Here is a 17,152-nt window from a genome sequence, read left to right as displayed (position 1 = left end):
AAATTCATTCATTTCACAGAATTCCAACTTCTTCTTTCATTTTCTCAATTCCTTATCTTCATACAAAACAACACACACCATTTTCCTCTGTTTTTCAACACAAATAATTACAGTAAACATGAATGCTCATTTCATTTTCGGAGTTTTTGGTGATTTTTCTCATTTTTTAACAACTTTTGATCATTGGGTTTCCTTCTTTTTTAACATTTTGGTTCAAAGTTTTAATCTTTTTGTCTAAATAATAACTCTGTTTCTTGAATTTTTTGTGGGTGTGTAAAATACAGGAAATGCTGCTGCTTTGTTCCTGTTCTTGGCACCTGCGTAAGTTATTACATTTCGCTGTAAAAGTTGTTAACTTTTTACTAGAATTACATGCATATTGTTTCTTGGATTCTTCAATTAATTTGGTTTGTTGTTGTTAATGTTGAAGTATTGTGCATTTGCGTAAATTGCAAAGCGGGTTTCTTGGATAACTAGATTTTCACAAATATGGATCCGTTTACACAATATTTGTGTAAAACCGCCTTACAAGAGAACAATTAGTTAAGTGGTTAAAGCAAAAGTTGTCATCTTTTTTGATCTAGGTGTTCTTCATTTTTATTGTACCATCGTTTTCTTTATTAACATTGTTTTCTTGAATAAAAAATACTAAATTTTGCTTAATTCTTGAAATTTGTATGTGGGGTTGATTTCAATTGATGCACTTAATTGACGTTTTTGAATTTGGCAGAAAAGAAATTAGTTTGATTGAATATTTTGTTTTATTTTATGACAGTGCTACATTTAAGAGGATCATAGAGAACGGATCTACAGAGAAGTTCTCGGGCATACCTTATGTCACGACTTTGCTCAACAACCTCCTTTCTGCTTGGTAAATTTCCCACAAAATTCACTATTTTACTTGTTTACGACTTGGTTACGAAATTGCTCGTAGTTTATGAAAGACGATTTCCTTGTAAATCTTTTGACTATGGTTTACTTGTTCATTACGAGTATGTGAAAGATGAAATTTTGACTAGTATTAGTATTGAAAAGTGTTACATGACCTCAAAATTCACTGTTGTTTACGGCTTGGCTACAAAATTGATCGTAGTTCATTTAAAGACGATTTCCTAGTAAATCTATTTTACTATACTTTACTTGTTCATTACGAGTTTGTACGCCATTAAATTTTGACTTGCATTAGTACTGAATAGTGTTACATGACGCTTAAGAATGGATATCTTGTTTAATTCATGAGCTATGCATGTTTACATCCCGAAACCTTATCCTGTAAAAACTGCTTATGGTCCGAAAATGAAACTGTGGTTCTCAAAAATTATTAGTCAATGTTAATTATCCCTTGCAGACAGATTATCCTTAACTTTAGATATCGCGTTGTAGACTTGTAGTTTGAAAGTATCTAACAAGAATTATGTTGCGTTATGTGCGATTTGAAAGGTATGGGCTTCCGTTTGTGTCCACAAACAACTTCCTGGTAGTAACAATCAACGGCACTGGTGCTGTATTTGAGAGTTTCTATGTACTGGTTTTCCTGACATTTGCTCCTAAGAATGAGAAGCTTGTGATAGGAGGCCTCCTTTTTCTCATTCTTTTGATCTTTGGCGGTGTCGTCTATTTTTCACTTTTTGTTGTTCCTGACAACAAGAGGAAGACGTTCTGTGGTTGCGCTGCTGGTGCATGCTCCATCATCATGTATCTGTCTCCGCTCTTTATCATGGTAAGCTTATACTACTAATTCCGAATTTAGAAGGTAATCAGAATGATTGAACGCACTAATACGACTTCTAATTGGGAATTTATTTTAATTGCAGAAGTCGGTGATCGAGACAAAGAGTGTGGAGTACATGCCCTTCTTTCTGTCTTTATTCTGTTTCTTATGTGCTACTTCCTGGTTCATCTACGGGCTACTTGGCCAAGACCGTTTCCTTTATGTAAGTATACCATAATCTATACTTCCTGGTTCATGCATTTACATATAAGTAGACTAGTTAAGTCGGGCCAAAAGACGGGTTGATGGAACATCGATGCTAGAGAACTGTCCTGGTTAATTAAGGCAGGTTGCGGGTAGACCTAGCAATTAGAACCGATTTCATAAAATAAAGTGCTTGAAATCGGATTTTCTTGATTTGTGAATGGGTTTTCGACAGGTACCGAATGGAATAGGAAGTGCACTGGGAGCAGTGCAGCTGATCTTATACTTCATTTACTATGACAAAAAAGGAAGTGGAAATACCCTCCAGATTTTCAAAGATGGAAAGTCGTTCAACACGCAGTCTTCCTTGATCGCGCTAGTCTGATTCGCCTCACACATCTTGCCTTCTTCTTTAATCGGGTTTTGTTGTAATTAGGATCAAAGCGTAAACAATGTAAGCTGTGTTAATTGTATTAGGAAGAGTTGCTAAAATGTCATTGACATGAGAATATGGTTTTATTGCCCAGGAAAAATAAAAGACTGCATTTGTGACTTTACAAATTTCCCAAACATTTGTGTTTTTTAATCCTTAAAATAAAGTCAGACTCTTTAAAATGAAATGAAATTAAATCGTATACAAAAGTTTCACAATTTCTCTACTAGTATCTTCCTCACCCCTAAAAACACCCTTGTCCTCAAGGGTGGAGAACCAAGGTCAGTTATTCCGCTCTATAGAGCCAAAAACAATGCTTGGAAGTGTTACACCAAATACCAAGTTTCCAGGATCATAGATAAGAATGTATGACGACATATAATCAAGAGTAAATTATCAATTACACCCACGTCAAATGCATATTTTTACATTAACTCCCACGTCAATTTTTTTTTTTAAATTACACCCAAATTAATAGCTCAGGTTATAAATTGCACCCAATCCCATTTTCCGGCGAAAAAAATTATGAAATGACAATTTTGCCCCCGAGTCTATTAGTCTGATTTTTGTGACTTTTGAGTTACTTCCCTTATTTCATCTTCTCAACCTAATTTTCCCCAAATATTTGCCTCAAATATCTGTCATAATCAAGCAATTGAAGAAGATGAAGAACCAATTGAAAACCTAATTGAACAATTCACTAGAGTTCCCTGTTGTACCACTTCTGTTACCTCACATGTCATCCCATGAATGTACGATAGGCGGGTCCAATGTCCCATGTGGCACTATGTTGCTGACTAATGTATGGGCTGTTACTGCCCTTTGGTTTGGTAGAAGGAGTTGTCCTGGAGCCAGCTTGGGAACCCGAATGGCCGGGTTAGTGCACGTGTATCGTCCTCAAACTCATACTTAAAGTACCAAGGCTGAAAATTCAAAACCGGAATGGACGACCAAGCACCATACCACTTCTTAGACAATACGCTAGCGCGACCCGCCTCTTTAGTATCAAGCATTGAGAGAATAGTATGCAGTATAAAATCCGGAAGCTCTGAAATTCTATCAACTATACCCCTTTGCTTCTTTGCTACATTTTCCCCAACCTCCATGATTTTCTCACAGAATTTCACAAATGCAGTTGGTATGCACTATTTCAAATTTGCAAATTCCTAATAATTGAATATAGTGCGTGTCTACTTCAACCCTGGCTTTTCTTCGATCCTTTATGTCATCTGATTAACCTGAAGTATACTGATTTTTGCTGAGTTTCCCATGTGTTCAATTGATTCAAGCCCATCTGGTATGGTATACTCTTTTATGTGACCTAATCTGCCATTTTTTTTTTGATCGATTATGCTGCATAACTGTAGCCCATTCTGGAATACATTGTTGTTTGAGAAGGATGAAGAGGCAATGAAGGAGGAGGAGGAAACACTATCAACTTAGGGTCAACTTAGGGGTTGTTTGGTTGCCTTTTAAATTCATGGGAATTGGAAAATCATGGGAACTAGCTAAATTAAGTCTTATTTGGTTGCCCAATTCATGGGAAGTGGAACTTCCTATGGAACTTCAATTCCTACATGATGTAGGAAGTCACTCACCTAACCCCCCCTTAGGTAAGTGGAAATTCCCACATGAATTGAAGTTCCCACATCCAACCAAACAAAATTTATACAATTCACATGATTTTCAAGTTCATATGAATTTAATCTTCCTTGGAATTCTATCTAACTATGATGAACCAAACGACTCCTTAATAAAGGAATGAAGGAGGGCAAAGTCGTCCAAATTTTAATATTTTACCCAGAAAATTTGAAAATTGACGGAAATTTGGCCGGATTCCGATATTGGGTGCAATTTGTAAACTGGGCTATTAACTTGGGTGTAATTTAATAAAAAAATTTGACGTGGGAGTAAATGTAAAAATGTGTATTTGACGTGGGTGTAATTGATAATTTACTCTATAGTCAATTTAATTATATCCAAGGTGAAGTCGTAGCAAAAACTTTTGACCTCCTAGTGACAGTTCCAGGCACGGCCAGTCACAACGTGATGGTTGTATACCCCAACTATATAACTCTTTGAAGGTTAAGAATGCTCTCAAACCAATTGTTGACTCCCAAGACCGTAGGTAAATTAAAGTCATTACCGAATGTGAATCATGTAACAATAAACGTAAACTGGCTCACTTGGCATATGAGAATGTTTACGTTCAAGGTACAAGTTCCAAGCACGTAGATTATCTCTATGTTGATGCACTTTGGTAGACTGTTGCCAACCATTAAAATTTCTTAGACAAGAAAAATTGGTCACCATACCTGTACAACACAACTCGGCAATTGTACAGATTTTTTGTCCAAGTCGTGAGCTATGACCAAGTTCAGCAGTTTTAGCAGCTTCAGCCATCTCTTGGATAAAAGTTGGAAGTGACAATTCATCGGGCATCTTGTATACATTGGGTTTTTTAATCTCTTTGATAAACTTTTTGTCAGATTCACCCTCAAATTCGTATACTTCGTCCACGGAATGTTGAATAAGAGATGAGCTTATTCAATTGCATTAATTTGTGAACAATTTGTGTACCTGCACATTAAAAGTTACACCCTCCGTTCCAGTCATCATCTATTTCTGTTATGAGGTGTATCACTTAGTTATCTATTTTTGGAAGGTTCTATGTATGCAAGTAGCAATATGTGAATTGGGCAAGTTAAATGTGAGATAACTTCTTCATTTTTTTTTATCATTTTCTTGATTTTTTGTCAAAACGAATAAATAACAATTGACCAAGACGAAACATTTAATACTATCACAAATGAACTTAAGCATGAAAGAAACAAATGATAGCTAATATAGACGGACCAACACCCATGCAACTAAAAAAACAAAGAAGACATGCCTCATGAAACAAATAATAATATAAAAACGTACAACAAATACGTTTGGAAGAAAGTTGATATTGTGCAAATAAATACTCCGTATATAATACACTAGTATATATACTTGATTTATACGTAGTACAAAGGCTAAAGTTTGACCGTTGGCAAAATTGTACTCCGTATATAATACACTAAAATGACAAAGAGTAAACACAGATAGAAAATTGTAGATGCAGAATTACACGTCTTTCATAATACTAGTACAAAAATACTTCTAAAAGACCTACACGTGCTATACCTGTGAGCAATTCTTATATCCTACACCCATGTGTAGGATACTATATACTCCCTCTAACCCCCCACTCCCCACTCATCCTCAACTTCCTCCTTTTTTTTTTCTTATTTTCTTTTTTTGCTTTTTTTTTCCTTTTAAAATTTTAAAACAAAAAATTAACTTCCACTTTTTAGAAAAAGTTACCACAGTCATATTCAATTTAAGTTTTACGTAGTGTTACATTAACGATATGAAACTATTATATTCATTTTAAGTTGAGTGAATATGACAATATTGTTTAATGAATATGTGCGTTAAAGTGCGATATTCACAATAGGACACTATCATATTCACTTTCAATTTGTTGAATATGACGGTATAGTTTGATGAATATGTATTATGTGATGTGATATTCATCCCATAGTTCTATTATATTCACTTACTGAAAGAAGATCAATGACTGCCTTTCTCATTAACAGAATAAGAGTATTTATACAAATTACAACCTCATATGAATGAGATATTCTAGGCTAATATTATGTAACTAATTATACACTAAATAAGGAAATGTAAATATTAACACATTTACATATATTCTAACACACCCCCGCAGTTGGAACGGGAGGACTTCGAACGTTTAAACTGTCCCGAAAATCATCAAACAAAATCAAGGGAAGACCCTTAGTAAAAATATCGGCAATTTGATGACGGGACGGAATGTGACGAATACGAGCTTCGCCACGCTCTACTTTCTCACGGACGAAATGGATATCCATTTCTATGTGCTTTGTCCGTTGATGTTGAACCGGATTGCCAGAAAGATAGATAGCACTCACATTGTCGCAATAAACCAAAGTGGCTTTCGGCATTGGAATTTTCAAGTCCACGAGTAAATTTCGGAGCCAACAAGATTCGGAGACGACATTTGCAACGCCTCGATACTCAGCTTCAGCACTAGAACGTGATAAGGTTGGCTGTCGTTTCGAGGCCCATGAAATAAGATTGTCTCCTAAAAAGACACAATATCCTAAGTAGAACGACGTGTATCCGGCAACCACCCCAATCGGCGTCGGATATCGCCGTGAGAGCAAGGGGAGGTGAAGGACGAATCCATAGACCAAAAGTAGTCGTACCACGGATATAGCGAAGGACGCGTTTGAGAGCATTCATGTGCTCTGATACCATGAAAGAAGATCAATGACTGCCTTTCTCATTAACAGAATAAGAGTATTTATACAAATTACAACCTCATATGAATGAGATATTCTAGGCTAATATTATGTAACTAATTATACACTAAATAAGGAAATGTAAATATTAACACATTTACATATATTCTAACACTTACACTTAAGTGAATATGGCATTTATAGTTTAGTGAATATGACTTTATTGGTTCAAATATATTGAACAATAATCATGAACGTTTAATTTCATACCAAAACCGCATAATACAAAATAATTAAAGGAAAAAAATTATGTGATATAATATGAATATGTCAATTACGTTATGTGAATATGTGAGAAAAAAATAAAATAAATAACAAAACATATCAAATATGATCTCTATTTGTAGAGAAATAAAAATTATGAATAATAATATATTTTTTATTATTTTCTAATTTATTAAATTTATGATTTATTTATTATAAGAAAAAAATTAAAAAAAGGGAGTACCATGCACCATACTCCTGGGTGCATGGTATAATTTACCACCTGCGAGGCTTTAACACTTGAAGGGAGAAACAAATATACAACGGAATTAGGGTGATAAGGCTAAGGTAATATATAAGCGCGCGAGATCTTCTTTAAGACGGATATATATCTATTTCAAGAATAAAATAGATTAAATAACACTTAAAACTTATCTAGATGGGACAAATCTTTTGCTAATCTTAATGCGTTCGATTTACCTTATGTGTAATATTCGACATGTCTTATAGACGAAAAATTATGTCCGTCTTAAATGAGACTTTGTGATATAAACAATGATATTATTTCTACGGATTACATTTTTTGTTTGGTTGTTGCTCCTTCCCTCTAATCATTGGCTTGTCAATATTTTTTGCATAGATGCCATCCGATAATATATGGCATTGCAGTGCAAGAAGGGGGAAAAAACGGAATTAGAATAAACACCTTTATTACCATGAATACAGGCAAACATAAAAACTAATACGTACGAAGTAAATATAAAATACTGTGCAATAATAGTAAGTTAACCATGAATATAATAAAAGAATTACTAAAAAAAGTAATATGATTAACATATTATGGATTAATTGATTGCTTTTATAGTGCTTTATACTACCATTAGAATCAACTTAGGAGTCGTATTTGTTTGAATAATTATCTATCAAGAGTTAGACAGATAGATATATAATATATTGATTATTTTTAAATAAGCGTTTTATAAAAGTTGGACACTCTGAAAAAAAAAAAAAACTTATATATTGATTAATCGTACTTTGTAAAGGTTGTCATATCATAATATCATAATCCTGTAATACTTCTCCTATTCCAAAACACACAAAGAGATCCACAGTAGTAGCAATGTCGTTTGCGCTGGAGTTCTTAGTAACAATGTCGTTACCGGCAGCGCCGTTTATAGTATTCATGCCTCCGATGAGGCGGTTGACTCTGTGCGTGGAAAGAGTTGAAGTGGTAATGATAGAGACCATGGAGTTGCGCTATCGACTGTTCCATCGTCTGCGCCGCGGCTTCTGTATCCTGTTTCATCCTCTGCGCCGCGTCTTCCGTTCTTTTACCTCGGCTTTCGCCTGACTCGATGCTTGATCTTTACAAAGATAGGTTCACGGCGATTGATATCATGATCATATGGTGCTTTTGTAATTTGAGTGACCTCATGATTGATTGCTATCTAATATTTATAAATCTATATTCTTTTTGCTAAATTGACCATATCCATATTCAATTATTCATATTCATATTTTTTTTCATATTCATGTTGCCCTAATTGTCAAATTAGGGTAGACGCAGGGTTTTATGATACTTCAAAACTTGGGTAATTTTGGAAGCAGCAAGTACCAATTTTTTTACTAAAGCCAACAAGCATTGCAAAACGTGTAAACACAACTGATAACCGCGAAGATCAATTTCTTTGATTTGAGCATTTGAATTTAGTTGCTAAGAGCGAATTAAACAACTAACAACTTGTCCATCACATTAAGACTTGCAAAAAAAATCCTGTTAAACAATCTGAGCGAACAACTTCACAACCTTGCCTGGCAGGTCCCGAGAGACGGAGACGCATGCCCGTTACACATAAAGATATAGGTACATACATCAGCAATACACTATTATGCAAAATTGGTACTTTACAATTAACGATTGAAGAGCGAGATGGGGTTATTGATAAAGAAGGTACCTTTCTCGAGTTCTGGGATATTCTCTGAGGGAGTCGAATCAAAGTGCCTAAGTTGTCGTTTCAGTGTAAGTCGAAACCCTCATAGCCGCAGCTCTTGCTCTGGTTTTAGTCGAAATGGAAAGTGAACTGAGACGTCGGTTATGGAGACACTACTGTTTAAACTCCGGGGGCAGCAAATGGTCAAGCATGAATTTGCACTGCATGAATTTATAATACATTATAAAAAAGAATAATAGAGAAGTTATGATCAGTTTGATAATACAAATTTTCATGATTATTTGTTAGTATTATACTCAATCAAACCATACGGTACACTATATTACATACATACCAGCTATTTTATGCATTGTTGCTCAATGTTTTCTACTCAATGTTTTTGTGGTGTCGTAGATTCATTCCTTTTGGATGATCATCTGATATTGCATGTTGAGCTATATTTGTATCAATATATATGTATATGTACGAAAGGGTTATTGAATGTTTGGTAAGGACTCTTCAAATTTCATACGACTCTATTAGATTTTTTTTTTGCTATACTACCCTACACGATAATCAACCTTTTTAGAATCGTATATAATAAGCCCTTTTTTGGGGATTATTTATCATAGGATTAATTTGCTTATACTCCTTTCGTCCACACATTTGTTTAACTTTGTAATCGATACAAATATCAAAGAGAGGGGAAGAAGGGACCGTTTGTGGATATAGTTGTTGGATGACAATTAAATCAATCTAAGATAAGATGATTAAATTAAATAACTCATGAAGATCAATGAAATCGGTAAACAAATGACCGAGATTGAGGGAGTATATATGAGTACGGTCACACATAGTAGTGGCTAATATAAATCTAGCGCAACTTATTACCCCAAAATAGAAAGGTAAATAATTCACTGAGATAGCCAAAACAGGATATGTAAATAAATGAACACGACAAAGAGAATATCAATTTTAAGAAAGTTCAGGGAGGGAGAAGCTAAGGATTAGGGGGATCTGGATAGATATTGTTGCAAGTTATTAGATTTGTTATTACCAGTTTCATGTTAGGTCTATGTTCATTACAAGTCTTCACGTAAGATCAAAATTGCAATTTTTGAACGATATTAGAGAGTTCAACTAATGACACTCTGAGTATTATTAGAGAAATCTAATATTATGAAACACTTTCAAACCGCGATATGAAAGAGACATAAGCCTTTTTTATTTATTTTACGTAAAGATAATGGATTTTGCTCTTTCCTATTCAACAGATTTTTTTTTTTTTTTTATATTTTTTTATTAAAATACTACTCAAAAAATAATAAAAAAGTAAAAAATCCGTTGAATGGGAGAGACTAATTAGCAAATTTGTAAATAAGAATAATCCTAATAACAATACATGTTTTGAGTAATAGTCATTTTTATGTGAACATGTGCTAAATTTATCAAGGGCAAACGTAATGTGATCAAGAGGCATACTATGTGTCATAATGTCAAATTATTCATGAAGCAATGACTTTTATTAGGACTTATTTTCCTTTTCATTAGAGAGACCAAGTTTTTAAAACTATCTAAATGGTAAAATATTGAAATTGAACAACTAATTCATTAATTATAAACAAAGTAGGAGTTTTACCTATTGCGTAGTTCTTGGTGTCATTAGTATTTGATGCTATTTTTTTTCATTGTTTGTATATTATTTCATACATAATACAAATCTTACATATTATATCTTATCTCTCCCAAACTAAAGTTGTGATAATTAGGGGGTTCATCATTTTATTCAATAGTTTTCTATTTGCTCCCATTATATGCTTATATGCCCTAATTAATATGATCGACAACTCTAGTCAATGATGAATTTTTTTTAGTAATCATACGTTCACAATAAATTAAATAGTGGTTGGTGGCCACTTCTCTATTAACAAATGTAGAAAAAAAAAGTATATCGGACAATAAGACTATGTTCCTTTTTACTAAAAAGAGTTGAACTTAACAAAATTTAATGATGTGAAATAACTCAAGTGAAGTAAGAGTTAATTTGTGAATAGATAAGCTAAACGAACTGAATAAAGCTGAACTAAACTGAATAACACTTAACGGAACTGAAATGAGTTGAAATTAAGCCAAAAAAATAGAACCTAAGAGAGGTTTAAAGTGTAAGATATGTAAATTTATAACGAGTTAGTAACTTAGATTGAAAATCAATTAAGATATGCTAAATCACATATCAACTTAGTTGTGATTTTGAAGGCTTTGCGATTCGAATCAACTGCTACAATGACATACTTATAAATTAAAGTCATTGTTGAGATATTACCCGGGCAACGCCCGGGCATGAAATCTAGTATAATATACCCTATAATATTCTAATATATGGACATCCATATAATATTATAGTGTAATATTTCATAACATTCTAAAAGACCTACATGTGTTATACCTTCGAGGCTTTAACACTTAGGGCTCGCTTGGAATGAGAGTAATTATTAAGGGAGTAATAGAGCTAAAATGAACTAAAAAATGGAGGGATAGGATGAGGATGAGAGATAGAAATTGATAGCTACTCCTGGACCTAATTGGTAGCACGCCGGCTCACACTGTCACACCGACAAGAGCGGCGACACCCGTCCAGGAGACCAGGGCCCGGAATGTGACTCCAAGAAACTTGAATGGAGCACTGGAAGAGGCTGGCCCTGTCAAGACGCCGGAGGAGCCCAGAGTGCTAGTGGTAGACCTAAGTCCTTCTCGCACCCGCGGGAGGACAGCGTCACCGCAGCACCGACGAGGCCTGCCTCAGAGGAGTGAAAGAAGTCCGACTCGTCAGAGTCGGAGAAGAAGCCCGACTCACCAGATTCGGAGGAGAAGCCCTTCCCGCTACGAGGAGAGGAGCCGGACTAGGAATGCGAGGAGCCGATCGCCGCGTGTCGTTCGACACGTGGTCAGACAGCCCCTCAGTGCCTACGTCCTTGAAACCACCGTGCCAACCAAGCTAAAGTTGCCGGCGTTCACATACAAAGAGGATAGCGACCCCACTGACCATGCCGAGGCCTTTGAGTCTGGTGCCGAGTCTTCCCAACGACCCTGCATGGGATGGCACAAAGCTGGTACAAGGGGCTGCCCGACGGCTCGGTATACTGTTACGCCGACCTCAGGGACGCCTTTTTAGCCCAGTACTCTTGCAATAAGAGGAGGGCCGTGGAGACATCGGATCTCCTGACTATCAGACAGGAGGGGGGCGAGTCTCTACGAAGCTATGTGAAGAGATTCGAAGCCAAGGTTCAGCAAATTCGAGAGCTGAACCCGGAATTGGCGGCCTTCGCACTGATGAAAGGCCTCCCAAGGGGAGACTTAAAAAACGAGCTCATCAAGTACGGAGGCCTGGGCTTAGACGCCGCGAGGAAGATGGCCGACCAAGCCATTAAGGTGGAGGACTATCACAAGACCTGGATAAGCCACAGCGAGGCTGGGCACTCAGAGAAGAAGAGCCACCGGGAGGAAAACCCGGATGAAGGACGCCGTGACAATAATAGGTCACGGTCTGACAGATCTGCCAGGAAGCAGAACTCGGCGGGTGCCGGGGGGAGTTCAGGGCCACATTACCAGAAACGGTTCAATGGCCACACCCCCCTGGTCGTATCTGCCGCCGAGGTCTTCGCCCTGAGCAAGAACGAGGGCCAGAAGTGGGAAAGGCCCCCCAGGCCGAGGAGTGACGGTGACACGAGCCAGTACTGCGAGTACCATGGCCACACCGGTCACCTAACCAACGACTGCCGGCATCTGAAGAATGCCATCGAAGAGCTGGTCCGAAAGGGGAGCCTTGGCAAATACGTTGCCAAAGGCCAAAAGACTGACGCCGGCGGCTCAGATAAGAAATCCGTCTTTGAACGGATAGGAGTGATCCATGTTGTCATCGGGGGCAACGAGAACGGTGGGTCCGCTCATGGGCACAAACGGCACCTGAATGAACTATATCAGGCCATCAACTTTGTGCCCAACACAGCAACCCCCGCTTCCAACATCCCCGATATGACTATTGGGAAGAAGGATTACGAGGGAGTCATCGCCCCTCACAGCGACCCACTCGTAGTCCACTTGGACATAGCCAACCACCTGGTGAAGAGGTGCCTGATTGACACAGGCGCCTACACAAACATCATGTTCAGGGAGTGCTTTCTCAACCTCGGCCTGAAAATCGAGGACTTGAGCCCTTGCACCAACCCACTGTACAGCTTTTCCGGGGCCGGCCTGGTACCCCTGGGGTCAATCAGACTGCCAGTGATGTTCGGGGAGGGGAATGCGGCTAAGAATGTCCTAGCTGAGTTCGTGGTCATTGACGGCTCGTCCGCCTACAACGTCCTCATAGGCCGAGTCACTCTGAGCGAGGCCGACGCAGTAATGTCCATCCGGGCCTTGACACTGATGTATGTCTCGGACCGGGGGGAAGCGCATAAGCTCGTCTCAAAGGACGAAAAGGACGAGGTGGTCAACGTCCAGATATCTGCCAGAGGGTGCAACATGCAATCCCTCAAAGTGGCAAAGAAGTCCGAGAAGGGGAAGAGCCCATCCTTACAACAGGAGGGCGACCACATGGATGCAACTGTCGGCATGGTCGAGGGGGCCGAGACTGAAGAGGTGGAAATTGACCCAGGGCGCACCGTAACTATCGGTGTTAACCTGGACCCGAAATTTAGGGCCGCTCTCCTAGACCTGCTGACGAAAAACAAAGACGTCTTTGCCTACTCAGCGGCCGAGATGCCAGGTGTGAGCCGGGAGGTAATCGTTCACAAGCTGAACGTGCTCTCCACCGCTCGCCCTGTCAAGCAAAGGATGAGGAACTCCTCGGCCGAGAAGGATGAAGCCATCAAAGCCGAAGTAGACAAATTACTAGCGGCGGGCTTTATCATACCTTGTACTTACCCTGAGTGGTTAGCTAATGTTGTAATGGTGAAGAAATCATCAGGGGCATGGAGAATGTGTGTGGATTTTACCAACCTTAATAAAGCATGCCCCAAAGATTGTTATCCTTTGCCTCGGATAGATAGTTTAATTGACGCCACGGCAGGCTACACTATGCTGAGCCTGCTGGACGCCTTCTCAGGGTACCATCAAATATTCATGGCCGATGAAGACATGCCTAAATGCGCATTCATCACTGCTAACGGCACATACATGTATAAAATGATGCCGTTTGGTTTGAAGAACGCCGGCGCAACTTACACAAGACTGGTGGACAAAGTGTTCCAAAATCAAAAAGGGCGAAACATTGAGGCTTACGTCGACGATGCTATTGTAAAAAGCAAGTCTGACGACGAGCACTTAGCCGATTTACACGAGACATTTTGTTCACTGAGGAAATACAAGATGAAGCTCAACCCAATGAAATGCAACTTCGGTGTCCGGGCAGGTAAGTTCCTCGGCGTACTTGTCAGCGCCAGGGGAATTGATGCCAACCCAGACAAAGTCCAAGCAATCCTGGACCTGCCGGAGCCGAAAAATCGAAAAGAGGTTATGATGCTGACCGGGAGGATGGCGGCTCTAGCCCGTTTCATCTCCCGGTCAGCCGACAAGAGCACCCCATTCTTCAAAGTGTTGAAGGGGAACAAGGACTTCAGCTGGGGGGAGGAACAGAGCACAGCTTTCAAGCAACTGAAAGCTCATCTTCAGACTCTCCCAACCCCGTCCAGCCGATCTTTGGGGAGACGCTATATCTGTACATAGCGATTACCTCGGCCACGGTCGGTCTGTGATCGTCGGGGAAGAAGACAAGCAGCGAAGACCAGTCTACTTCGTCGACCATACATTGTTGCCCGCCGAGAAAATTACCCGCCGATTGAAAAAGCGACCTTTCTTTGTCGTCGTCGCCGCAAGGAAGCTGAAACCCTACTTCGACGCACATCCCGTGACGGTCTTAACCGACCAACCATTGGAGAAAGCATTGGAAAAATTTGAACAATCCGGCAGGCTTATCAAATGGGGAGTAGAGCTATCCGGCTTCGGCATTCAATACAAGCCGAGGCCATCGATAAAGGGACAAGCACTCGCAGACTTCCTTGCCGAGTGCACTTACCAAGAAGAGTCACACCCCGGGGTATGGGAAGTATACACCGACGGGTCCTCCACGACGAACAGTTCAGGAGCCGACATCCTTATCATCAGCCCAAACGGGGACGAATTTGAGTATGCCTTGAAATTTACCTTCTCGGCCTCCAACAACGAATCCGAGTACGAGGCGGTGATAACCGGAGTCGAGCTAGCTAGAGCTGCCGGGGCAGAGCACATCATTTTGAAAACAGATTCACTTTTAGTGGCTAATCAAATCAGAGGAGAGTTCGAGACTCGAGACGACGGAATGGTAAGATACCTGGAAAGGGTAAAAGCTGACACTTCTAAGTTGAAATCTTTTCATATACAATGCATTCCCAGGTCTGAGAACAACCGAGCCGACGCTCTCTCAAAGCTTGCCAGCTCGACCATCAAGAATGTCAGCCGAACCGTGCTGGTGGACATCAGGAATGCCAAGAGCATCACTGAGGCCGTCAGCATGGTGGGCAACATAGAAACTGAGACGACGTGGATGACTCCGATAATGAAATACAAACTGATGAATGAATTACCGGAGGACCGCAGTCTCTCACAAAAGATAAAGAGGATCGCAGCAAGGTACTTGGTATTTGAAGGGGAATTGTACAGGAGGTCCGTGATAAGGCCACTCCTGAAATGTGTCGGCCCGTACCCGACGCGAGCTAATTCTGACAGAGATTCACGAAGGCATCTGCGGCCATCACATGGGGGCAAGAACACTAGCCCACAAAGCTCTCCGAGCCGGCTACTTCTGGCCCACCATGCTTGAAGATTCCAGAACAAAGACCAAGAAGTGCACAAACTGTCAGATGCATGCTCCGGTGATACATGCTCCTTCCCGGGACCTGCAACCGGTACTTAGTCCCCTTCCCTTTGCACAGTGGGGAATGGATCTGCTAGGGCCATTTCCAACGGCCTCCGGAGGAAGAAAGTTCTTGATCGTCGCCGTTGATTACTTCACCAAATGGGTTGAAGCTGTAGCAGTACCTGCGAAGACCACGGCGGCCGTAAGAAAGGTAATCTGGGAAAATGTCATTACTCGTTTTGGGTTACCCCAAGTCATGGTATTCGACCACGGCCGAGAATTTTGGAGCGACATGATAATGAGTTGGTTAGAAGGGCTTGGCATCAAATTTGCATACTCCTCCGTCTGCCACCCACAGAGCAACGGACAGGCGGAGGCAGCGAATAAAACAATCCTCAACGGTTTGAAAAAGACAGTCGAAGACCTAAAGGGAAGGTGGGCCGATGAACTACCCGGCGTCTTGTGGTCCCTTCGAACCACGGAGAAAGAAACAACGGGATGCAGTCCATTCCACTTAGTCTACGGGTCCGAAGCAGTCCTGCCAATTGAAGCAAGGGTGCCCACATTCAGAACGGCCACCTTTGACCCAGTTGAAAATGAGGAAGGTCTGAGAACCTCCCTAGACCTGGTCGAAGAAAGCCGAGATGCAGCACGCCTCAACCTGGCAGTATACCAAAACCGAATGAGAAGAGCCTACAACCAAAGAGTCCACAAAAGGGACTTAAAAGTAGGGGATCTAGTCCTAACAAAGTCGGCCGCCACCAACAAAGGAAACATTCATGGTAAATTGACGGCCAACTGGGAGGGTCCCTGATACCCGTCGTTGTGAGTACCAAAGATAAAATTTATAATCTCCTATTAAGACTAACCTAGGCTAGTGGTAACAGGGTCGAACCACAAGGAGGCAGTTGTAAACTTTAGTTGATTTATGTTCAGTCTGAGGTAACTATTATGGGGGTTGATTCGAATTGGTCTATAGCTAATAACAATAAAAAGAAAATAACTAAAAATACGATTTAAACAGATAAAAGAAGGGTACTAGGATGGTCGGGTCATTATAGCTTCGGCGGCAGCAAACTAAGTCGGTCTGAATCAAACACAGGTAAGGCGGGAAATAAGAGGTCCTCTCGGTCCACTCCTAACAAATAGCATCTCTCGATCTCGCTATAGGTCCCTAATGTCACTAATACTAACTTTCGTTCCGAAAAGTGACTAACGGTCTAAACTATACCTATCTTTCGATCTCAAAGACATTTTTAGTCGATTTAATTGATGGTCAAATAACTTTCCCTATCTTTCGATCTAACGGGTCGATCCACGAAATAGGTATCTAACTGGTCGCATGCATTCGATTCGCTAAATACAAGATTGAATTCAATTAAAACGAAGGAAATCCTCACG

The 17,152-nt window shown here is 39.8% G+C and overlaps 1 protein-coding gene and 1 long non-coding RNA gene across 2 annotated transcripts; both read left to right on the top strand.

The window, feature by feature from the left end:
* LOC141586388 (uncharacterized) lies at positions 1-871 on the top strand. Its single transcript, XR_012519513.1, has 3 exons — positions 1-149; positions 285-321; positions 776-871. It is a non-coding gene; the product is annotated as an uncharacterized LOC141586388 (long non-coding RNA).
* Positions 872-1,084: 213 nt separating this feature from the next.
* LOC141586387 (bidirectional sugar transporter SWEET1-like) lies at positions 1,085-2,476 on the top strand. The gene is made up of 3 exons (XM_074407597.1): positions 1,085-1,720; positions 1,815-1,934; positions 2,151-2,476. The coding sequence occupies exons 1-3, from the start codon at positions 1,415-1,417 to the stop codon at positions 2,298-2,300; spliced, it is 576 nt and encodes a 191-aa protein (XP_074263698.1). The 5' UTR covers positions 1,085-1,414; the 3' UTR covers positions 2,301-2,476.
* The last annotated feature ends 14,676 nt before the right edge of the window (positions 2,477-17,152 follow it).

Source organism: Silene latifolia, chromosome 6 (genome assembly GCF_048544455.1).
Source record: "Silene latifolia isolate original U9 population chromosome 6, ASM4854445v1, whole genome shotgun sequence".
NCBI classification, from domain to species: domain Eukaryota; kingdom Viridiplantae; phylum Streptophyta; class Magnoliopsida; order Caryophyllales; family Caryophyllaceae; genus Silene; species Silene latifolia.
Note: the sequence above shows the minus strand (reverse complement) of the source record. Positions and strands in the feature narration are given on the sequence as shown.

Excerpts from the sequence above, each read along its gene's own strand:
- LOC141586387 (XM_074407597.1), top strand. The coding sequence starts at position 1,415 with ATGTTGCGTTATGTGCGATTTGAAAGGTATGGGCTTCCGTTTGTGTCC. Across the intron at positions 1,721-1,814 it reads TGTCTCCGCTCTTTATCATG|AAGTCGGTGATCGAGACAAA; the intron begins GTAAGCTTATAC and ends TTTTAATTGCAG. Across the intron at positions 1,935-2,150 it reads GCCAAGACCGTTTCCTTTAT|GTACCGAATGGAATAGGAAG; the intron begins GTAAGTATACCA and ends GGTTTTCGACAG.